Below are 24,159 nucleotides of genomic sequence, written 5' to 3' on the forward strand. Positions count from 1 at the left end.
TGGTCCAATCAGAGCTGCTCTACAGGCGGCTGTTCTCAGGATTAAGACAGACATCACTAGGCGGGGTTTACATGTTTTTATTGTTTATTTCCATAACGATGATAAAAAGAACATAAAAAACAGCTGTGATGTCAGAGGACAAGCTCGATGACATACTAAGAGGAGATGGACCGGGGGGCGGGGCTTCAGGGCAGCAGCAGTCTGTTTCAGCCATCAGAGAACAGAAAGGAGGGCTGGGGGGGGGAGGGGGGCGGAGCAAAACTGAAGATCTGTTTGCCAGAATGTTGCCTAGCAACAATACTCCATCATTGTGGGGGTGGGGCTTGGTTCAAGCGTGGGCAAGGTTAGATGGAAGGGGGCGGGGTTAAAGGACATCGTCGCTCTCGGCCGTGTGGAGCTGCGTGTCGTCAGCGTCCGTCATGATGCTGCTGTCCTGGCTGTCGTCCACCTCCGCTGCTGGAGACAGACAGACAGGTGCAGAGAGAGAGAGAGAGAGAGAGACAGGGTTAGAGAGAGGAAGACAAAGGTAGAGAGAGAGAGAGAGAGAGATAGAGAGAGATAGAGAAAGACAGGTGGTGAGAGAAAGGGAGACAGTTCGTTCAAAATCAAAGTGACAGCGGTAAAAAGAGAGACGGATAGAGACAGCAAGTGGAGGTGGAAAGTGAGAGAAGGAGAGACAGGTAGAGAAAAATATATTGTTAGAGACAGGTGAGGAGAATGATGTGAAACCAAAGAAAGGCAGGTGAGGAGAAAGATGTTTAAACAGACGGGAGAGAGAGAGAGAGAGAGAGAGAAAGACGGGTGGTATAACAGACAGAGACGATAAGAGACAGACAGGTGAGAAGAAAGAGAAAGTGAGGGAAACGGGGAGAGAGATAGTGAGGTAAAGAGAGCCAGACAGACAGATTGGGAAAGAGATTTGTAGAGAGACAAACAGGCGATGGAAGAGAAATAGATGGGAGGGGTACAGGTAGTGAGAGAGACAGGTGGGGCAAGACAGGCAGACAGACAAAAAGGTCTTATACCTGCCTCAGCAAGTTAGCAGCTATTAGCAAGGCAGAAACTAACAAATCTACAGCTAGCCTACACACACCTGAGGTCTGCCAGGTACATTAGTTACCCGATATCTGTCTCACCTTCATCCTCTGGCAGGTATCTCTTGTCGATGGCTTCTTTTATCTGGTTGTTTGCTCCTTTAGGGTCCAGGTCCATTGCCCAGCTGAAGTTCATCAGAGCCAGGTGAGTCTGACCCAGCTTCTTATATACCTGAGGGAGATGGACGGACAGACAGACAGACAGACAGACAGACAGACAGACAGACAGAATTTCTGAGCAAGTTTTCATTGAGGAGTGAAACTATCAGAGGTCAAAAAGTAAGCAGGTGTTTCTTACCTTCCCTATGAGGAAGTAAACAAGAGACTCTTTGGGAACAATCTGTTTCAACTCCTCCAGCTCCTGCAGAGCCGCCTGCAGAGAGACAGACAGGTTACCATGGTGACAGAACAATAGTCAGACAGGTCAACATGGGGACAGAGAGATAGACAGTGATGGTGTCAGAGACTATTGATCTCTGCCACCATCACTGTCAAAACATTTGACAACTGTTTTGACTAAATAATCCACGTTTAAAGAATGAGACTGTTTAACTACTGATCAGATTTGATACCTTGTACTTGTCGTTGGCGAACAGTATGGATGCTCTGTGAAACTTGCAGAGCGGGTTCTTGGGGTCGATCCCAATTGCTCTGTTCAGAGTCTCTAAAGCCGCATCGGACTTCTTCAAGGCATGCTGCACCTACACAACACAAACACACACACAGAATGAAAACACCTTAGAGGGGGGTGGATAGATGCTACATGCTAACACAGCAGTTGTTTCTGAATGAGGATGCTACATGCTAACAGAGCAGTTGTTTTAGATGGAGGATGCTGCTTGCTAACTTACCACTCCGATGTGGCAGAGCAGCACAGAGCTCTGAGGGTTGATGCTCAAAGCTTTCTTAAAGTGGATTTCTGCCAAGTTGAACTTCTCCTGTTTGTAGTAAATCATCCCCAGACCATACCTAAACAAACAAACACACACACACACACACACACACACACACACACTCAGTAAAATGCCATGTGGTAATATTGCATATAGATAACATGGAAACTGTAGTCATCACTGTAACACTACCATGCGTTGTAGTGTCTGTTGTTGACTCTGATGGCGTTACGGAAGCAGGCAAGAGCTCGGTCCAACTCCTCCGTCAGAACAAACTCGTGACCCAACAGAGTGTAAGCGTAGGCAAAGCCCGGGTCCACCTGAGAGACAGACGGGTTAAAAGAGAAGAATTAGAGAAACAGACAGGTCAGAGACCCGGGTGCAGAGTCAGATCACAGAGAATCAGAGACGAGTGAGATAAAGAGCAGAGGGAGACAGAGGGAGAGAGGTCATACAGAGAAAAACAGACATTGAGAAACCAGAAGGGAGACAGGTAAGAGAGGGACAAACTAACAGACAGGCAGACAGAGCAGGCCTTTTTTTAAACCTGTCCCCTTGTGTATCTCAGTTTCAATTTGCTTTATTTATGCCGCTCATTCACACACTAAACTAATCTAACCCTGGTCGCTACGGTTACAGTAACCATGGAAACGGAAGCTCACCTGGATGGCTCTCTGGAAGAACTTGATGGCGATGTCGTGCTCCCTCTGCAGACTGAAACAGTTTCCTGCTACACACCAAGCCTGAAGAGACAAGAGACGGGCGGTGAGAGAACGGGACAAATAGTTTGTGAGACTGGCAGATTGGTGGTCACAGAGAGAGAGACAGACAGGCTTGTCAGAGGAGGAGACATGCAGGTGGTCAGAGAAACAGAAAGTTAGACAGCTAGTCACATAGAGGGACTAGTCCCAACTGTACCATTGCTTAATGAGAACAAAGTTTTGTGGTAGGTCGGGGAGGTGTTGGACTGAAGGTTGGGGTCTTGACTGACTCAGGATGTTCTCTGAAGAGGTGTAGCTCTTACCTCGGGACAGTTCTTGTCCATGTCAGTCAGGTCTTTGGACAGGGCGGAGAGTGCGACGTCCTTCTGCAGGTGCCACAGCGTGGTCGAATAAATCTCCATCCCTTCCACTCTGTACGACTCGATCCTGCGAACCTCGCTGAAAAGACGCTCCGCCTACAAACACACATCATCATGACATCACTAAAGCAAGATTCACCGGAACAAAAAAATCAAACACAACCGAAGCTGACTGACCAGGATAAAAAGGTGAGATAATAACCTGTGAGCTAAATGAGACGTGTGTTACCTGTGTGTACTCGGCCAGTTCAAAGTAAGCCCTGCCGATGTGTGTGAGGACCCAGCCTGTGTTGTAGTGCTGGGGAGGGAGGGAGGTCAGGATGTTGATGGCTTCTCTGCAGTTGTACGAGCACAGCGCCTGGTAACCACGCCCGAGTTCTCGTAGCAAAGCCATCACGCTGTCTGCTCACGTACACAGAACACACACATCCTACTGTCAGAGGGATTTCACGCTTCAACATCTGTCATATCACTTCCTGTTCTAACAAGAGATGGGACTCCAGGACTCGTTGATGATGTCATTATTTAAGTAGCATTTTACTACTTGCACACATGGACACTCTTTGTGCACGATGTCAGTCGTGACCAGGAAGCGTGATATGTGGAAGAACTTTGACAAAAATTACGACGTATAGTGCAAGATATGTGGCTTTAAACTTGTATATCAAAGAAATACTAGTTCCATGAATAACCAAATGCGCTTAAAGCACAAGAAGAAACAAGAGGAGACAGACAACAGACAGTCTTGCATCACATCATTCGCTTGCCCTGTTCGAACACGACATGGTGATGAAACCAGAGCACAGAAGATGATCCTTCTAATAACAAAAAAACAGTGACTCAAGATATGCTCCCCTTTTAGTTTCGTTTAATGAAAAGGCTTGGAAGAGCTGATGCCGTTTGTCAAACTGGAGTAATAGTTACCATTTCTGCAAACAACAGCTACAAGAAGGGTAAAGATGTATGAGGCAAGCGCAGCAGAACGGCAAAGTGGCTGTTACTACAGACTTGTGGACATCTCTAACCATAGAGTCATGTTACCATTACTTGTCATTTCATCCAGACCTGGGACTTAAAGACCAGTAACAGATTACTCATTCATAATGGTAATGAGAGTACTGGAATATTGAAATCACAGTTAACGTCCATCCCTAGTTCAAACTATGGAAGCCGAGTCAGAATGGGTTCCGGCTGAGGTTCTGGTTCCGCAGTATTTCTTTAGTCATATTACCTGCAGCAGCTCTCTGGTACTGGGGGATCCTGGCGTCCGGTAGACTCAGACTGGGATCCAGTCTCAGGATGTCCAGACTCTCGTTCAGGTTGCTGCTGTTTGACGTCTTTGCTGATTTACATTTCGTTTTCCTGTTTGGGATCTTTGTAGGAAACTTCATCTTTAACTTCTTACTGTTCTCCTACAAACACACACACACACAGAGGGAGATTATATTAGTATATTTAAAAGTGTTATGTAGTGTGAGTAATGCACTGCAGTACTGTGAGGTTAACCGGCCAACGGATAATATCGGCAGATATTATCTTATCCAGTGACCATCAGTATCGGATTATTTTATCACAGATGTGCGCAGATATTACTCAATTCATTCACAAGTCAAATAGCATTTCATTTGAGTGTCATTGTATCACACTAGCAGTTCTATGTCACCAGCAGAGGGCACTATATGGATTACAACAAGCACCATCACTCTCCAGAGTGTCAAGCGGTGATGCACGTACATGTTCGGTTACTTTCCAGTTTGAGTGACCATCGTGTCTTTGTTATACTGTGTATCTTTTCCACAAGTGTTTGAGAACTGCATTTGAGAGATACATGCAATAAAAGTGTTTGTGCAAGACTTATAATATCAGGAAAAGTATTATTGTTCATTAATACTGCAGTATTACTGTACATTTTCTGAAGTAGGAGAAACCTTTAAATACATAACAAAATAACAGTATTGTAGAATAAATGAGATACTACGTTAAAAAAACATTATTGTGATACTGGTTATTACAACAGAAGTTTTGCAGTTCTTTACAGAAATAGTACCAGCTTAATAGTATTGTAAATCAGTACTGCAGTTCAATGCAGACACAGTAATGGTATGATAGTACCCTACATCAGTAAAGCACTATTACTGAGTTATTTCATTTCTTCCAATAAATAGTGTCAGTAGAGCAGAATGTTAATGCAGAAGTATTACTGTAGTACCTTGGCAGTAGAGCTGGCACTTGTAAACAGTCTGGAGCTCCTTCTGGGCTGAACGTTTGGAGGACCAGACATACTGGGACTGAGAACCTGAGGGGAGCCACTGAGAGACAGACAGGTTACTAAGGCTGAGTTCACACTGAAAGTCTTAATGCTCAGATCTGATTTTTTTTTTGTTTGGTTGTTCACATTGTTTTAAATGTGGCCTGTATCAGACTCCTGTGGGAATCCACATATGAAGGTGACTTGTTATGTTCAGACGGTGATAAAAATAAATCAGATCTGAGTGACTTTTGGCTGCAGTGTGAACGCTGAGAGACAGATCTCATCAGTGAGATACAGACAAGTGGTGAGGCATCGAGGAGTAGTCAAACAGAAAGACCTGTCCCTCTGCCTGCTGCTTTCTGATTGGCTGCATACAGCCCTAGCTGGGATTAACAAAATAGAGAGAGAGAGAGAAAAAAAGGAAAAACAATCTCACCCCTCTTACAGGTTTCATCATGAACAGTTACCTGAATGAGGGATGGAGATTTGTGATTTGTTGCTGTAGTTACCTGGTGTGAGGAGCGGTGGTCTGTGATTGGTTGAAGGGGATGGGGAGGACATCTCTGCTGTTACCGCTCTGACTGAATACAGACTTTGACTGACTGATCCTGGAAACAGACTGAGAGAGAGAAAAAAGGGTCAAGCAAAAAAAAAAAACATAAAGGGGAAAAAGACAGACAGACAGAAAGGTGAGGAGAAGATCAGGCCAGGAGACAAAACAGACAACCATGAGGAAGAGGAAGACAGGGGAGAGTGAGATGTGTCGTGAGATAAGTCGACACAACGTACAGGTAAGGAGTGAGACGGGTAGAAGACAGAAAGACAGGTGAGGAGAGACACAGGAAGGGGTTAACTCAGACATGTGTAATTAGTGAGTGTTGGTGTTTATTAGGTATGCAGCAGGTGTGTGTACCTTCTTGTTGGGAGCTGTAGATTGTGTTTCCATCGTAGCTGAATAGTTCTGTAGATATGTGGGTTCTCCCGGGCTTGGCTCCAGGGGCAGGATGCCAAAACTACACAGACACACAGTGATTGTTACATACAGTGACACTCAAGGCTCACACAGCTTCATGCAGCGTTACAGCAACAAGTGTTCAGATGAAGAATGAAACTGGTTTTTCTTGATGTGTTCTTTTTCACATTTGTGATTCTACGGGAGGTGATGGAGGCCTTAACCTTTTATCTGAGGTTAAAATAAAGCATAAATAAATACAAATAACATTACGCTGACATTCTTCTACCTTCACCCAATACATATGCGCTTTTTGGTGTCTGATGACATCACATTGTGCAGTGTTGCTATTGGTCGACCGATGGCTACAAAGTGAGCATTATGCGACTGGTCGACTTATCAAATGTCTGCTAACTTGCGGATGTGAGTGGACTCACCTGGGCGTCAGTGGGCTGAGAGCAGCGGGTCCTCCGAGTAAACTCCGCCCACTCTTAGGCTTATTCTGTTTCGCCAGCAAGGAGCCAGCTGACGCCATGGACACTGTGTTACCCAATAGTGAGCCAGTCTCCGGGGAGATGAGGGAGGAGTCAATGTAGGAGACTGACAAATCAGATGTCAGCTTTCCATTAGAAGATTCTAAATTCAAACGATTTAACTCCTGAAGAGAGGCGAAAAAGAAAAACACATTCAACCAAATGATCAGACTGCGATTGACTCAGTTATATGTTTACAATACACTTAGCTAGAAGTACGTACTAGTGTGTCCTGTGGTGTCTCCATCAGGGCGGTGTCTAAGCGGTGGGAGGGGTTCTGGGCAGGGCTAACAGATGGAGGGGGTGGGGCTATAGAGGAATTTTGTAGAGAGGACAACCTGAAGACCTGATCTGGATCTGGTTTCTCTCCTGAGACAAAGACGACATAAGTTAATACATTTGTCATATGACGATGTCGATGAACTACAGGTGTGTGTGTTTGTGTGTGTGTGTGTGTGTGTGTTTGATATACCTAGATGACAGAGGTTCTGGAAAGGTGACCACAGGAACGGATTGAGAGTTAGACTTCTCTGAAAACACTCAGCACCTTTAGCAACACGATCTGTCTTACTGCTCAGAGAGCGAGCACAAGAGAGAGCGAGAGAGAGTGAGAGAGAAGGGGAAAGAGGGGGGGAGAGAGAGAGGGGGGAGAGAAGAGAGATGTCAAAACAAGTGAAGTCTATAACAACACACAGTCTGGGGGGATTGTTTCTTACCAGTAAATGTGTCCCAGTAACGACAGCGTGAAGGAGGCGGAGTCTCCAAACTCTGTAATGATGTCATCCTGACTCTTCTGTTTATTTAACACTCCACCAATCAGAACCTGTTCTCCTTCTGCCAGCCTGAAAGAAAGAAAGGAGACAGAGTTAGATGGAGTCCATTGATAGGTGTACTAATCAGAATCGAGCATTCATCGAGACCGTGGAATCTGCTTACTTGCTGAGCTCGACGCAGCATTTCGCCAGCAGGAATCGAACTTGTGGTGTGGAGCAGCTGTGAGCCTTCAGCAGCCGGTACGCTTTATATGGCTTCCCCGAGCGGTAATAACATGTAGCCAACAGGTAAAGGGCTTCCTCTGACCTCACTGAGAGACAGACAGGTGTTCAGTCAGACTAACAGGTAAACATGTACGCCTCACCGGGAGGCAAGACAGGAAGATATACAGACAGCAAAGTGTCCGGTCAGAGAGACACACAGGTGTATATCTAAAACAAACTAAGAGACAGACAAACGTTACCTTCAGCATAGAGTCTCTCGGCGAGAAAAACGGCGTCCAGGTAGGCGTAGTGGTTCAGAGCCTGCCACACTGCAGCCTGAACACAGAGAGATAGAGAAAAGGAGAGAGAACGAGGGGAGTTTAATGTGAGACACGGACTAGTGCTGAGCCCCATCGTACAACTAGTCTCAGGGTGTGCTGATGGGAGAACGCAGCAGAAATGACAGAGAAAAATTCACTGTGAACGAGCAAGAGAGATGATTTTTATGTCCTGTGAAAAGGGCATGACAGTAGATTTTACGAGTGTGACTAATAGATCTATGAGTATATAATGAAACTGCTTCATTACGTTTTGCTCTCTTCTGTTTCTGAGTCTTGAGACCCCTGCTACAGTCCGACAGAAAATAATTCCCACTGTGAGGTGCAATTTTGGATTTCCCTTGGAATCAATCCATCTATCTGTGTGAATATGCAACTCAGTCAGGACAATTTCAGGGGAAGCCTACATGAACTTCTTTAGAAATCTTCAGCGAACCCTCGTTGAGCCGCATTGCATGTGCAAAGCAGCCTAAACTCTGCACCCCCGTGTTGTCCATTTCTTTTTCACGTTGCTAGCATTGTCTCATGCTTGTCGTGCAACTCATGTCCAACCAGTCAACTATTAAATGTGAAAACTGGCTAACGTCAGAGCTCCAGGTGTCTGGTGAAGCATATAACTTTTACATCCATTAACTCTGCTCAGCATTATTCTTATACATTCTTTTAGAGGCCAGGGAACTGATGACGAAGCCATTGTATGTGCACAATGCTTACTGTAAACACAGAACAGCATAGAACTGAAATGTATAGTTCATCCCCATGGATCAGCCCATATTCACTAATCTAGCTATCTGAGTCCATACTGGACTGTTATCAGATACTTAAACTGAAACAATGCATTTCTAGCCTTGACCCAAAATAGACTATTACACCTGATTTAATCTCAACAAGTCCTGACCCCATATGGTCAGCACGTTCAACCCTACCTCAACCGGTCTTGAAACCAAATTGTCAACTTGTCCTGAACCCTCTTCATCAACTAGTCCTATTACATAGTCAACTTGTCCTGGTCCTACATCATTAACAAGTCCTGAACCAACAACATAGACAATTAGATAACCCCACATGGTCAACAGGTCCTGAATACCCTTTGTCAACTAGTGCTGACCAAACAGCTAGTCTTGGCCCCAATGGTAACTACTCCTGAAGCAACATAATCAATGAATAAGGACAACTAGCTTATCTCCATCTCATCTTTGTCCAACCCCACTTTGTCAACTACTCTTGACCCAGAATGGTCCTGAGCCCACAAAGACAACTTGTCCAACCCGACCTAAAATAGAACTTGTATGTTAGGAAGTAGTTTACTGGTGTCTAGAAGACCAGAATGAAACAGAGAAATGTGAAGGCCTTTTTAGACAATTGAGTCTAAGCTGTGCTCATTTCTGGGTGCAATTAAGATCACAAAGCACTACGCCCCAAGTTCAGACTAGGTTCATCTCTGGACACAGTGCTTGTTGTGCAGATCTCTGAGTGACAAGCTTAGAGCTCTCACGGAGCTGCACTTTGCTTCATGCAGCAATATGCCATCATGGCACATGCTAAGACATTGGAATAACAGGTTATAGAAAGCAGTGTTGGTTCTAAGGGGCATTCTGAGAGAAATTGCTGTTCTTTCCAGCTGGATTTAAAAACAACAGATCTGTGCTGGTCAAAATCACACTGTAACCTGAGTCAAGACATTTAAAAGTTTCCTCCCAGTTGTGTTGACAATGTATTATTAATGCAAGATATGTATTCTAACTGGTTGTTAAAAAAGCTCCCTCAAGGTTTTATTTGCCCTCTAGATGGTTCAATTACCTTTTTTGGGCAGTTGCTTCACTTTATACCAGCCCAAATTAATCATAAAAACACAATCAATATTTGGAGACAGGGGGGTTCTGTGTAGACTCCAGAACCCAGACTGAAGTCTCCCCTCCTGATGCGGCCCCTACAGACAACCTGTCCTGCACACAGCCGTGCTTACATTGGCTGTTTGACACACACAAGAACATTAAAAGACATCACTGTATGTGTGTGCAGAATCCCTGTGCATAGTAAGTGCATAGTAATGTCAGCAAACGTATTTTAACTCTGGTTTACCAATCACTTATTGAATCCATCCTCACTTTTAACATCTCATCCTGATACAACTCCCTCACCACCAAACACAAAACCAAACTCTCCCGCATCGTTAATCAGGCCAGCAAAATTATCGGTTCACCACAAACTACCCTCTCCGATCAGGAGAGCCACCCTGATCACAGAGCGACCCCCTCTCACCATCTACCATCGAAAAACATCTACAAAAAAATCCTTCATTCCCTCTGCAATAACCATTCTGAACAAAATCAAATAGACACCCCCCCCCCCTTTTTTTAGAAACTGTTGTTTTTAAGTCCTCTTTTAATGTACTGCACTTTCTGTTTTTAATGTGAGTTGTGTTTATTGTTCGAGCCTTGTCGAAGGAGAATTTCTGTCTCTGTTGGGACAGACAATACAGTATATCTATCTACCACAACAGAAACCTGTGAAAACCAGACCATGCAGGTCAGACAGATGTTGTGTCAACCACACTAACATACTGCTCAGCATCATTGCACTGGCTGCCAGTCAAGCTCAGGATTGATTTTAAAATACCTCTGACTGTGTTTAAGGCATTAAATGGACTTGCCCCCGCCTACCTCTCAGAACTCCTGTCCCCATATAAACCGGTGAGAGATCTTAGGTCATCTGCACAAAACTTTCTGTCACTTCCTAAATCGAGGACAAGGTGCAACGGGGATCGGACCTTTTCTATTGCAGGACCAAAACTGTGGAACTCTTTGCCCCCAGACATCCGTCTCTCTCCCACTATTAAACACTACTGGTGTTTAATAGTTTTACTCAATTGCTTTAAATGTTCAGTAACCTGTTTTTTTCTGTTTTTGTTTTTTAATTGTTATTATTCTTGCCTGTTACTTTTTAATGTTTTGTTTCTGCAATGTTCAGCACTTTGGATCAATCAATGCTGTGTTTAAAGTGCTATATAAATAAAGTTGATTTGATTGTTATTTGTTAGGATAATAAGCTGTTTCCCTTTTCAATAACACTGATGTAATAAACTGTACCTTGATAATAACCATCAGTTTGTTTATGTTTACTGCACCTTTCTTTCCTCAAGAGACACAGACAGACTTAAGTAAAAGTCAGTGATCAAACAGGCTTTCTCCTAAAGATTCTGCAGAGGTGAAGATGCAATGACTGATTATAAATCTTTACTGTAAGTGATAATATGACGTTTATAAAACTTGAATAACCACATCCATTACATTCATTTCAACACAGCATTGTAATATCCAACAGTCAATTAAAATGTGTTAGACTAATGTTGAGTCCTCAGTGATAACACAAACACACTAGTGGGGTCTCTATACTGGGCCTGAACCTCAACACTAAATTAAATTCTGTTTTAATTCGGTTAATTTGGTCGGACTGGCTGACATGGCAGCTAACCAGCTGATGGCTAATATTGTTAGCAAGCAGCTAAGTAAGCGGTGGTTAGTTAACGCCTGAAACAAGCACATTAAACAAGTTATTGGTTATTTTAAGCCTCTGTGTTAGCGGCTGTTTCCAGTTCAAACTGAATACAGTATTATGGAGCCGTCTCTGTTGTCTCGTAAACTTTAATGGAGGATTTCTTGTAAGTGAAGCGGCTAGGCTACACGTTAGCCACGGCGTTAGCATCCGGGCATTAGCATTGCTAATAATACAGAACTCCATTTAGATTATAGCTGATTGTGAACACACTGCTAATCAGAAGAGACGAACCCCTTTCTAAATCAGCTGTAACGGATGAATAGTGTTTACTGTTTTATTCGGCGCGGTCACATTGAACTAAACATGATCCATGGAAGAATAATATCAACTTTGTTAAGTGTTTTGCGCTGCAACTGTCGAGACCGAGCGGCGCATTTTGACCTGAGCCTGAGCACAGAAACATGAGACAAATACGTGAAATAAATGTCAAGATTATGTAACCAAGCGATGCAGCAACCATCAGATCCACGCCGAATCGACTTGCAGTATCAATATTATCTTAAAAGATAATCAAAATCATTTTTTTAGGTTGATTTCTGAACCGACACAAGTTGAAACCTCAATATGACAGATTTTTAAAAGGTGTCTGGCGTGACCTCTCTGAACTGTAACAACCGGACCTAAGAGAACGAACCAGAATTGTGATTAGGTAATGAATCATTCTATCGATATATAATCGTTGAGATTGTCAACTTTTAACAGCAATTCCACATTTAAAATGTTCGGAGCTGGTAGCGGCGGGATGCGGGGCCTGTGGCGGGGGAGAAGCTCTCACACCGCGGACTGGACCAGCCGCTGTGGCCGGGACGGAGAAGGGAGCCCCCCGGCTTTTAGGAATACTCGAAGCCCCGCTCATGACAACGACCTGAACCTGTGTGTTTACCTGGACAGGTTCCTGCAGCACCGTCATTCCGCTTCCACACTCCGTCTATCCGCTCTTGTCGTCTGTTTCCCTATTTTCTCTACGCTCTTTCTTCACTACGGTCTGCAGGAGGAGCTGCGGCCGAACATTTGAACACACCGACCGTTAACAGCCGAAACTACCCGATAAAACCCGAGAAGGAGACGAAGTCGAAGCGAAGATGAACGATGACCAAACGGAAAGAGCCGAAGAAAATGCTTGCGCCCCCTGTTGGTGAAAAGTATGTAACGCAGGGGAGGGCATTTGTCGCCCCCTGGTGGTGCCAGAGAAAACTGTCCTCTGTGACAACTGTAATTCAATTCAATTCAAAAAACTTTGGGGCAATTCAAAGGCACACAGAGCAGTAAATTAACAACAGTGCAAGTACGAAACATTTTAACCTAAATATAAAGTGTCAATTTAAATACAACTTAAAGCTTAAACTTAACTTAAAAATACAAAATATAAAGGAGTAGATATAAGTGGACAGTGATCGGACTAACAGATGTAAACAGATGTAACCATAACGATGTGCAGTAGTGACCAGGGCTGTATCCGAATTGCCAAGTACCTACTCAGTCTGTCAGTAGGCAGTACCTACTATCCGTGCTGTATACTGTTAGTACCTACTATTCAGTATGCACACACAGTAGGCAGATATTTGTTCCTACTTCGTCTGATTCATTCAGTATGGAAGTGACGTCATTTACGTTACCCGAACCGGCCGCATCCACCCGTTTTTTTTTTGTTTTTTTTTTGTTTAGCTTTATTCAAGAGGAGTAATGGGCATATACAGGCAGGTAAACAAAAAACAATATCACAATGTAAATCAAGTAAAAGGCAGATTAAATAACTAAATAACATACAGTACATAAAGAAAAGTACAAATGAAAGACAGTAAGATACAGAATATAAAGTAAAATAAACCAATAAAGACGCATTTAAATAGTTAAATCATTATTTAAATAGAGGGGGAAAGGTTTTATAATAATGCAGATATTTGTTTTATTTTCTGTTGTTAATTAAAAGTAGTGATTTCAGTCGGGACTTTAACTCTAGATTAAAAATTTATTCAATTAATCCACGCTCGTTTGTTTTGATTTGGAGGCGCACGTGAAGTGACGATTTACGTTTAATTTCGCACAGCATTGTGGGTGGTAAAACACAATTCATTTCCTGTAAGCACGCATCTGATCCATACTGCATGAAACCAGGAAGTTAGTATCCATACTGAAATGTTCAGTATACTGAGGTGGACCCAAAAAATGACCACGAGAGTTCAGTATACTGAAACTCCATACTGAAAAGTACTGACTACTGAACTGTGATAATTCGGAAAGGGCCCTAGCCTCAGTGTTTAAAACGGAAGTTTTGGAGTGGTTACTGCTGCATGGTGCTGCTCAGTCAGGGATTGTTTGATGTGTTTTGTTAAATATGTTTTTGAGTTGATCTTTGTTTAATTATGTAGTTATTTTTGTCCCATTAAAATCCCAGCGTTTTGAATTTGTTAAGGTGTCGTGTTTTATTTGGTCAAATTGTGTGTAGTTGTTATCCTGTAGGATCGCCTCAGAAGGCAGTCAGGCTTTGGTTAAGCAGATACTGGAGGGGACAAAGAGGCTTGCTTGCTCTGCTCATTGATAGAAGAATTTGTAAATTCAGTAAATTTGTGTTGGTGCCCTTTTGATTATGGCCTTAATTTGGTTGGAGGGTATGAATGCCTCATGCATCTATCAGAGAAAATGAAGAAAAAACACAAAATGACTGGAATGATTTGGAACGTTAAGAACCAAATTAGCCTGAAGCCATAAAGAAGAAACAGCAATTCTCATCAGCGGAGGTTCATAAATCATCACGACACAAACATACTTCTGAATGCAACACAGCACACACTTTATTACACATTGTGACAGGAGTACATCACTTCTTTAGAGTTCAGCAACTAAACATGCTCAATAATAACACTGACAGAGGTAAAGCTAATGCTAATACTAGGTAGCAGAGTAAGGGAACATGGAGGCAGAGCTACAAACACGCGGGCTGACATCAATAACAAGGGTGTGGCTTCATGGTAGAGAGGCCAGGCTACAAGGTGCAGTTTGCTTCTGGAGAGAGTCGACATTTTGCCACGGTCAGGTAGGTCTCCACCTGTAAACGTAGACATTATCAGTACTTCATTTAATCATCAGTATCTTCATCATCATTACATCAGGCTCTCCTCTTTCTCACCTTGTGCATGTCTTTCTTGAAACAGGCCAGCAGTTCGTAGGTCCGTCGCAGCGATTCGTCAGCTCCCAGACCTTGATAAAAGTTTCCGTAAGGAGCCAGCTGAAGGGGGGAGCTTTCAGGGAAGAATTCTGCTCCGTCCTGATTGGCCTGCAGAATTAGGCAGGTAGGTTGGTCGGTCACATTAGTGAGTATTGTATGATTTAATCATGTTCTTGTGTGTGTGTGTGTGTGTGTGTGTTTTCTCACCCTGATAAGCAGCACGATTCCTGTCTTCAATTCAGTTAACGAGCGGGAAATCTGGTTCCTTGGAGCAGAACCTCCAGACAGAGAACGACTGGGAAACTCCCAGCACTCAACCAAACGATAGGAGATGGACAACAGCTTCAGAACCTGGAACAAATAACAACAAAGCTTAAGAACCTAGAACCATTCAGAACCACAGCTTAACTCAAAGTCTAAGTCTGGTTCTCGGTTATAAATCACAGAGAACTAAGATGAGAATAGCTTCTGAACATGCACGAACCATTCAGAACACCGCTTTAGAACCTCAAACCAATGAGAAGATAGGAGATAGATATGTAGAAGAATATTTGTTGCAACCAATCTATTGTTCTTGTTTTTCTTAAGAGAACTGCCTTGCAAATAGCGCTGAGTGATTTCATTTTCCCTGCATAAAAGTAATGAAGTTATTTCAATAACTTAATCTGCAGCCTATTTACTAAATGCCTGTTCAAAGTATGGATTTATTTTTGAGTCTATGGCCCACAAAAGAGTATGAAGCAACTTCTTACATGCCCAAAGATCACAGGATATAAAAATTATCCCCACCCTAACAATTTTAGAGAATTTTCAGGACTTTTGTGCATGTGTGAAAACACCACAAGACTGTAAAATATGGTGCCCCGTGTGAGGTTATCCTATTATCTGTCTTAATAAATAAAATATAACAAAACTAACTGAAAACCGACAACACAATGACATAATAAAAATGATAACTACAAAATAAAAACAACAGTCTAACAAAATCAGACGACAATAACACAATGACAAAGAATGACGTTATTGAGCTTTTCCAAAATTACATTAATATATTGTACTTTTTTCAGTTTTATTCGCTACAGTGTAATTTTGTTTTGTACTGTGTAGTACTGTGCTCTGCTGGTTCTGTGAAATTCTCACAAAGAATTGCACCGCATTCTGTACTTTTTTTTGTTGCAACGCATTTCATAACATTTAACAGTATTTAGCTTTATGATGTGTTCTGTACTGAATGTGTAGTACTGTGTAGTTCGCTCACAGAGCTGCGCTGCGTCTCATGCTTGTCGATGGGGCTGATGATGTAGTCAGAGTTGCAAGAATCCTGTAGGAAGATTTTGTTGAGTTGACGTTGCTCCTCGGTCTGCAGTGAGCTCTCCTAACAAACACATCACACAGAAAGACAAACAGTAATACAGAGTTGTGAACACAGAAATACCAAAGTTACAAAACTGAAAATCTAAAGTTATAAACACAGTGGTAGTTAATGACAATGCTTCCTGCCATTACATGCCCTGTGGAGCATTTTCTATTTTACTGTTGTGTGTTTCTTCTTTTAATCCCTGTTGTGTTTTGTAAGTATTTTGTCCCTCTAGGCTGCCATACACTCACAAAGTCAGAGATGAGTCTCTGAGCAAGCAGGTGAAGGTGTTGGACTCTGCTGACAGCAATGGAGAACAAACGTTGGACGTCTGTGATTGGCTGAGAGGAGACTCCCAGAGACAACATGGACAGCAGGAGGACCACTGGGAGACAGACAGGAGAGAAACAGGTGAGACAGCAATTTGAGATACATACAGGTGAGACAAACGAGAGAGAGAGACAGATGAGACAGTGTAAGATGAAGGAGAAACAGGCTAGATGAAGACAGGTGAGAGACAAACAGGTGTGAGACAATTACTGTATGGGTGAAAGAGACAGGTGGGCTATGGCAACTGTTAGAAAAAAAGTTACTCAGCTCACAGAATGGTAAGAGACAGACAAGTGTAAGACAGACAGGTAGGATAAAGACAGCGGTGAGACAAACAGGTGAAAGACAGGTAGGAGAAAAACAGTCGAGACAGGTGAGAGATTGAAAGATGAGAGACAGGTGAGACAGACAGATATGTGACTGAGAGGCAGGAGAGAGATATACAGTTATATAGGGACAGAAATAGGTGAGACTGACAGGTGTGAGAGAGAGAGACGGGTGAGGTATAGGGGTAAAACAGACAGGTAATAGACAAACAAGTAAGAGAAGCACAGGTAAGAGACAGAACTGTGAGACCGGATTTTAAGGCTCAGAGAAAAACAACCATATAAATTAACTTGTCAAGTTTGTGAAATCAGAAAAAGGAAGAATAAAGAGTCTGACCTTTTTCCATGGTAGGTTCAGGTTCTTTTTTCCGTTCTGTTTGGAGTTTATCTGATCGGAGTTCAGAGCTGTTTGAGGTTTTCAGCCCAATATTACGGTTTTATAGAAGAAAACTTATTGAATAAATGTATCGCCAGAAACATGAAACTACGTGTGTGTGCCTGTGTGTTTGTGCATGTGTGTACTGTGTGTTGTCCTCTGTTTACCACTAACACCTTCAAATGAATATGTAGAAATGGGAAAAAGCTGACTGTTAAAGGAAAAACTGGAACATTAAGTACAATTTCTCTCGAAATCAGTAATATATTTACAAAAACAACAGGCTATAAAACTCAACATAAGACCATTTATATGTAAACTTGTAAGCTGTATTTGATTGTATTTCTACTGTAGAAACCTTAAACTATATCACTACCAAACCTTTATTTATTCCCCAATAGGACATTAAGGTTTCCCAAAGGGCAACAAGCAAAATCACAACACATGTATTATTAATAACATTGACAATAGAATCAATTAAAACACTTACTACACATATTTATATAAAGGCTCATTAATGACTCATTGATCAATATTTTCTGTTATTTTTTCACTAATTAGACACAGGACAACATTCCTTGAAATTTTGGGCGCAAAGTCCCAGTGCAGACGGGTGTCAGGGTGAGGGACTGCACACAAAAGAGAGCACATGAGCAGATGGAGGGGGGGGGGGGGGGGGGGGGGGATCTGTGCCTGGCTGAAGGACACCTCAGCAGTGCTCAGGAAGTGAAGTGGCACCTCTCCAGCATCCAGTCCCAAGTGACATACTGTGGTCTGTATAGGGACTTGAACCACTGACCCCTGATTCCCAACCCAAGTCCCAACAGACTGTCGGCATCGTCAGAAACATAACAATACGTACTGATTGCTTATTCCTAAAGTGTTAAGAATTTCAACATCAGAGTTTGTGTTTTTGCGCAACAAAAATGAACTGAATGAAACATTTAAACTAGTTTATCTTGGAGGTTTTGGATCTGAAGACAGATATTCACTAGAACTCTAGAAATGATAAGATGGAAGTGTTATTTTATGTGTTTCAACATGAAATCTGATTATTTAGCATGTCAGTAGGCCCAGTCCAGCTGAAAGCCTGTGAAATTATACATATTAATGAAGGGAAAACAATAACAGGAGTCCATCGAACAAAATGATGCAATGAACATTTTCTGAGAGAAACCTTTTCAATATTGTGAGCAGAGTTACAGGAAACTGGCTGCTGCTGTGAAAATGTAAAAATGTCAGATCCACTTTTAGAAAACAGAGTCAGATGTTTGATGTTTTCGTCCTCAGAGATCTGAATTTATTCACAGCTTGTCACTGATCTGAGGGGTCAGACCTTTAACAGTTATATTACACTGGAAACTGAATGTATTCATCGCTCCGTGACAGTGATACAAGCAGAGAGTCAACACACAACAAACACAAGCTGATCTCTGAAAGCTCAGTTAACTGCAAGTTGACAAACAGCTAGTCAACAAATCACAATAACAACCATCAATGAACTCATGAAACTCCCAATGGAATTAAAAAATATTTCTTTTGCAGTTTGAATCCAGCGTTCCTGTGTTAAATGTTCATTTATCTGCCTCCACTTTCAGCCACATCATCATCGTTGACATGCTGGCCCTTAAGGCGGTTCCCCTGCTGGCCTCCAGTGTTGCAGCATCTACACTGCAGGCTTCACTTCCAAAGCTTCTCTGTCCACTTGGTCCTCCTCTTGCCAATGCTGCAGGGTGGGACTAACCCCTGGTCAAGTGTCACCCCCTCTGCCTGAGGGTTTCTGTCTCGACTCCTTGGGCTACTGTCTAAAAGATTGCTCTACCTCTGCACTGCTCTTAAGGGTGCCTGCCCAAGGGTTACTGCTCTCAGTGGTGATTCTACAGTCTGCTCAGGCCCTGGGCAAAAATCTATTTGGGGCCCCTCCAACCAGCGTTCATCCCCATCATGTCTTCTATTGTCCTGCAGCTTACTCCTCTTCATCTCTTTTTTCACTCCAAGACTTGGGGTTTTCACAGGAATCTTAATGTCTTTTCTTACTGGTTTTACTATTTTTATCTTTTTTTACTTCTTACTGTCCTTACTGCCATTTATGCTCTTATCTTAACTCCTCTTGTGTTTTAACTTGGTAATATCTTATCTTACTTACTTTGTCTATTTACGTTTTATATTTATATTTACTTTTTATTTTTATTAATATTATAGTTTTTTTGATCCTTTAACAACTTGTTTCTATTTCTTTTACTTCTCTTACCTTCTTATTGCTGTTATCTTTTTATTTGCTTTTAGCTCTTTTAGTTTCTTACATCGTTTTAAATCTTTGGTTCCTCTTGGTCTCAGCTCGTGTTGTTGGGTTCTTATGATGGTTCTTGTGATGGTTCTTGTGATGGTTCTTGTGATGGTTGGGTTATATATGTCTGTTGGGTATCGTGCACTTTGGGTTCTTTTCTGTTGAATTGTATTTAATTATTTTTAGTATTTTGCATTTGTTATGTTCTTGCTGTTGTTTATGTTCTTCTGTGTTTGCTTTAGTTTGCTTTGTTCTTGTTTTTGCTGTTTGTTCAAGCACTTTGTAAACCTGTGTTTTTAAAAAGGTGCTATATAAATACAGTTATTATTATTATTATATTATCATGCATGAGATGCTTAGCAGGGCAACGAGAGGGAGAGATGGGGTGCCCCCCTTAGGGATGTTTCCTACTGTCATTCCAAAATGTGCTCATTTTGAGCCACTGCTGTGGTTTAAAGTTTGTCGGCCCTCAGGGGCTTTACAAGCAGCACCTCTGACTCATGTGATTTTGCACAGACCATGAAGAGGAAACCTGGTCGACAAAGAAAGATTACAACCACCTTCATGATATCTAACATCTCTGTTGGAGATTCTACATAGTATAAGAGACGATGTCTTACTTTGTGTGTATAATATCCTCTAAATTATATTTTCAGCTCATTAATCACCAGCAGTGAAATATTCTCAATATTCTTGTACTGTTACTGTGTTAAATGAGGTGTGTGTGTGTTTGTTTGTGTGTGTGTGCGTGTATGTGTTTGCATCTGTGTGTGTGTCTGTGTTTACGTATGATGTGACCTTCTAGTTGACACATTTGTTTTTTTCACTTTGAATATTCACTCTCTGACAGCAGAAACAAGCTCATTCATCTTAACAAACCTCCATCATCATCTCATCCACATGATGATAATCAAAAAACCTCAGCTCACCTCCGCAGGGTCACACTTTGATCAACCGTCATGTTAAACGTGTCCCCTTGAAGAGAGACACATCATGTCCTCTGAACCGTCAATTCACGTTGACTGTGTCCACTGTAGAGATGCGAAATATTGAAATTTGACTGCTTAGACATGTTATGGTGAACATGTCCTATAATGAGACAGGTCATTTCAATGATGTCCTCTAAGAAGACACATCAGCTGTAACCTGTACTATGATGAGACATGTTATTTCATTTATTATGTTATTTTCTCTGCAGATATATGGACGTCAAACGTGTCTCCTGTAGAGGTACCTGATGTTGTATATGTCTTTTGAAGAGAGACAGGTCACACTGATCATGTCTCCTGCTGAGATACTTCACACTGAATGTGTGTCCTTTAGAGACATATCATGTAAATCAATCTTCTTTTTATTTTCCTCTAGCTGTATCCCTAGCATTTCATTTGATTTGTCCTGTTTGTATGAGGACATTCGAGACACATAGTACCATACCAATAGTACTGATTCGCACTCCACAGGTGTGAGTTTGGGAGAGGGCACGATCCTCTTAGTTACCCAGACCCATCTGGGTTAGAGAGAACACTTTGCAAATTCAGGGGAGGATGGGATTTTCTGTGTTACAATGTATTGTGTCTCCTACACTTTATTATGGAAAAAAAACACTTTTATAAAAAAAAGTACACCTCATGTCGAACAGTCTTCTGAAGAAAAACATCACGTTGAACTCGTCCTCTGAAGAGTCTCGTCATGTCTCAGGTGTCACATCATCCTGAACAAACTGTTCTGGGGGGTAAACACAGGGGAGAGTCCAGACTTTTTGGACTGGGGTGCCCCAACTTGGGCACTGATTTGTGCAGGGGTGGCCTGAAATTTGTGGTGCACGCAACTTTATTTACCCCTTTTGTTTGCACTTATCACATCAATGTTTAAGTAACACAAGATAATGGCAACTTATACATATATCTACAATCTTAATTATTCAAGGACTCAAAAAAAGATTTAAAGTATTTTAATTTGCGAACAAACATCTGTGATCTGAAAACACACAGGCTGAATAGTGGATTTCAACATAAGTCCTTCCTCTGGCAGGGCAAATAGCCTAGTTACGAATTATAAGATTTCAAGGAGGGGCCCATGCCACCCCTCTGGACACGCCCCTGGAGACACACCATTGCATTTAAAGTTAAACAAACTACAATATTTTCTTGCCTGCTGAAGCTGGCAGGATTATTATCTGTGTGAGTAAAACAGAGTTTAGTTCAAAGGAGGGCCAGCAGAGGGCGACAGACACACAGACTGAATTAAGTTAAACAGTTCTGTCAGCAGTAAATAATATCATGTTGACATAAAATTTCGAAATATAATTTTTTTAATGTTTGATCTGATACAATTCCAAGTACTTTTTTCGGGTCGAATTGCCACGAGGAGCTCTGAAATGTCTTCATCAGTTTATTTATTTGAAGTTAAACATTAGAGTGGCTTCAGCACGCAGAAAGATTTCCTTTGAAACATTCGATGACTGAAACAAGAAACTTAAAATGTGTGCGTGGGTGTGTGTGTGTGTTTGTGTGATGTAATACTCAGTTTGTCAGTTGTGTTGGCAGCTGTTGCTCTTCTTGTCTTTCTCTTTGAACTTTGGCCGTTTCGATCTGAGAACAGCTGCTGCTGCACGGCCTCTGAGCCAGGCAGGAAGTGGAACCATACCACGAGATTTTGTACAGACGTGTACAGTGTGTCACATTAAAGGTAAAGAGCAGTGACCACCAACTGGCGGCCCGCTGGGACCACATCCGGTGCCCCAAAAGTTTCCCATCCGACTCCCAGAATATAAATTATCTCCGGTGATTAAACAATGAACATAAAAATAAAATCCCAAGGCTGAAATACTCGCATTAGGTGACACCAGCTTCTTCCCATCGTGCTTGACAGCTGTCAGGCTTATGTGGAAGCATATTTAAAAGTCCTTCCTCCACAGTGTCAGTCAGGAAAAAAGCTGGCCCTTGTACAAATGCAGTTGATGACCCCTGGTACTGAGGTATGGAAATGTACAGGTGTGTGCAGGAACAAAATAATAATAATAATAATAATAATAATAGAAAGCTAAACAATTGAGCATGTGTGAAGTTCGGGTGATCTTGAAGAACGACAGCAGAAACATTTTAAGGACAGTTTGAAGCTTTAATGACTTTTTCATCACTGCAGGTTTCAACTGATGTGCATATTCCTCAAACATTTTAGCAGGTTGATGAATCTAACACTCAAACAGCCAATCACTTGAAGCGCTGGTTTCTTAGCAACAAGTTTAACACACCTAATCTCTGAGTTTATTCTTTGAATAAAGCCAAAGATGAAAAGAAAAAGACGTTTCAGTCAACAAATAATTGCTGCACTGATTCATTCATTACCTTGAAGCATAATTTATATGTTAAATATGATTTTAACACTGATAGACAAGACTTCATAGAAAAATATGTTAAATAATAAAGACATAAAGAGAAGAGATCAAGAAAGAAAGAAAGAAAGTGAAGGATCTGCTCATTGAAGAAGAGAGAGCTTCAGGTAAATCCATTTTTACTAAGCAACCTGCACGTGAGAGACAACAACTGAACCTTCTCTTAACATCACAGTGAAGCATTTTCATAAGAAATAAACTCCTAGTAAAACAATATTAAATAAAAAAGAAATTATGTGAGTCAATGATCACATCGACATTTTTGCTTTTTATCATAATTGAATTATGTGAGATCCAAGAGACCAAAGAATCCACTTCTTAACACGATATGATCATACAATAAATAATGTTAGTATACTGCAACCTATTTATTTTATTGTTAGGTTATGATCAGATGCATGCTGCCTGCTCCCCCACACCTCATATGACTCGTTGAGAGTGGAAACCGTACCTGTCAGCTTTGATTCAGGGCCAAACCTTCCCAGTTGAGAGACAATCTATTTTAGGAGGCAAGTCACAAAAACGTTTTGTGAGACATTGAAGTGCGTCTGAAGCAGCTCTGATTGGCTCTGATTGGCTCTTCACTGGTCCATTTGAGGTCACAAATTATGCAAAATACACTTTACCCTATTTTTGGAACACTTAAATGTGCCCCTAGTCTGTCTACAACCCCCCCTAATTATGGGCTAAGTCCATCCTCTCCGTCTTTTGCCTGCTCCACTTATCATAAAATGAAAACACTAGGCTGTTTGGAGATCTTCCCTTTGTGACATCACAAAGGGCAGTAACCCCTCCCCCAGGTGGGTGACACTCCCACAGCTAGGTGTTTGCTCTGTCCTCTGAGTCTGCCTTCTGACCGTTAACAATTTGGCATGGTGCAAGAATGCCCAAGCCACCCAAGCCCTCCCCGAGAGGCATGGTCCAACAGCTCACTTTCATTTAAAGCTACAGACACAGAAACAGCCTGTTTCCTGGCTGAAATAGAGGAGTTTATAGACATGCAGGATAAGAGTGGAGTTTTGGCAAGAAACCTCACAGACATGTTTTGGGGACCTCTGAGACTTAATTAAACGTGTTGAAAAGGAGTATAATATGTGACCTTTAAAAGCTCCCATTTGCTGGAGGGCCTGATCATTGCGGCAGTATTAGAGTCAAAGAGTTGGCTTACATTTTGACCGACTGATGAAGCTGCAAATTGTTAGTAGTGTAGATTATAAATAGCTGACGTTAGTAACACATAGAGAGT

General features: G+C 42.0%; 2 protein-coding genes and 1 long non-coding RNA gene across 6 annotated transcripts in view; 1 reads left to right on the plus strand and 2 right to left on the minus strand.

The window, feature by feature from the left end:
• Nucleotides 1–63: 63 nt before the first annotated feature.
• On the minus strand, nt 64–12,717 carry cdc27 (cell division cycle 27). Of its 3 annotated transcripts, none has more exons than XM_061026329.1 (20): nt 12,561–12,717; nt 8,042–8,117; nt 7,741–7,888; nt 7,521–7,646; nt 7,277–7,374; nt 7,028–7,173; nt 6,709–6,929; nt 6,233–6,332; nt 5,829–5,938; nt 5,278–5,377; nt 4,300–4,480; nt 3,298–3,470; nt 3,012–3,164; nt 2,650–2,730; nt 2,180–2,307; nt 1,946–2,063; nt 1,667–1,795; nt 1,393–1,467; nt 1,137–1,266; nt 64–453 (listed from the first exon to the last, which is right to left on the minus strand). In XM_061026329.1, exons 1-20 carry the CDS (start codon nt 12,585–12,587, stop codon nt 365–367), a joined length of 2,409 nt encoding a protein of 802 aa, XP_060882312.1. In that variant the 5' UTR covers nt 12,588–12,717; the 3' UTR covers nt 64–364. The 3 variants fall into 3 exon arrangements, with proteins under 3 accessions (XP_060882312.1, XP_060882311.1, XP_060882313.1); XM_061026328.1 differs by having other exon boundaries at nt 64–456; XM_061026330.1 differs by having other exon boundaries at nt 64–456; nt 1,094–1,266.
• On the plus strand, nt 579–1,080 carry LOC132953942 (uncharacterized). Its single transcript, XR_009665680.1, has 3 exons — nt 579–708; nt 743–854; nt 956–1,080. It is a non-coding gene; the product is annotated as an uncharacterized LOC132953942 (long non-coding RNA).
• Nucleotides 12,718–14,444: 1,727 nt separating the features above from the next.
• Nucleotides 14,445–24,159, minus strand: part of gh1 (growth hormone 1) — a 188,783-nt gene continuing 179,068 nt past the window's right edge. Inside the window, exons 2-7 of one of the 2 annotated variants that reach the window (XM_061065903.1) lie at nt 17,194–17,219; nt 16,452–16,585; nt 16,102–16,218; nt 15,051–15,194; nt 14,805–14,951; nt 14,445–14,723 (exon numbers count right to left, since the gene is read on the minus strand). In XM_061065903.1, coding sequence (XP_060921886.1) covers nt 14,661–14,723; nt 14,805–14,951; nt 15,051–15,194; nt 16,102–16,218; nt 16,452–16,585; nt 17,194–17,203 — 615 coding nt within the window. In that variant the 5' untranslated portion in view covers nt 17,204–17,219 and the 3' untranslated portion in view covers nt 14,445–14,660. Of the gene's footprint in view, nt 14,724–14,804; nt 14,952–15,050; nt 15,195–16,101; nt 16,219–16,451; nt 16,586–17,193; nt 17,261–24,159 lie in introns of those variants that run through there. The other variant, XM_061065902.1, reaches the window with a different exon arrangement.

The sequence above is a fragment of the Labrus mixtus genome, chromosome 20 (genome assembly GCF_963584025.1).
Source record: "Labrus mixtus chromosome 20, fLabMix1.1, whole genome shotgun sequence".
NCBI classification, from domain to species: domain Eukaryota; kingdom Metazoa; phylum Chordata; class Actinopteri; order Labriformes; family Labridae; genus Labrus; species Labrus mixtus.

Coding starts and splice junctions, on each gene's coding strand:
- cdc27 (XM_061026328.1), bottom strand. CDS start 12,587: ATGACGGTGCTGCAGGAACCTGTCCAG. Junction 4,481..5,277: donor GTGCCAGCTCTACTGCCAAG/GTACTACAGTAA, acceptor GTGTGTTTGTAG/GAGAACAGTAAGAAGTTAAA. Junction 3,471..4,299: donor GTACCAGAGAGCTGCTGCAG/GTAATATGACTA, acceptor GTACGTGAGCAG/ACAGCGTGATGGCTTTGCTA.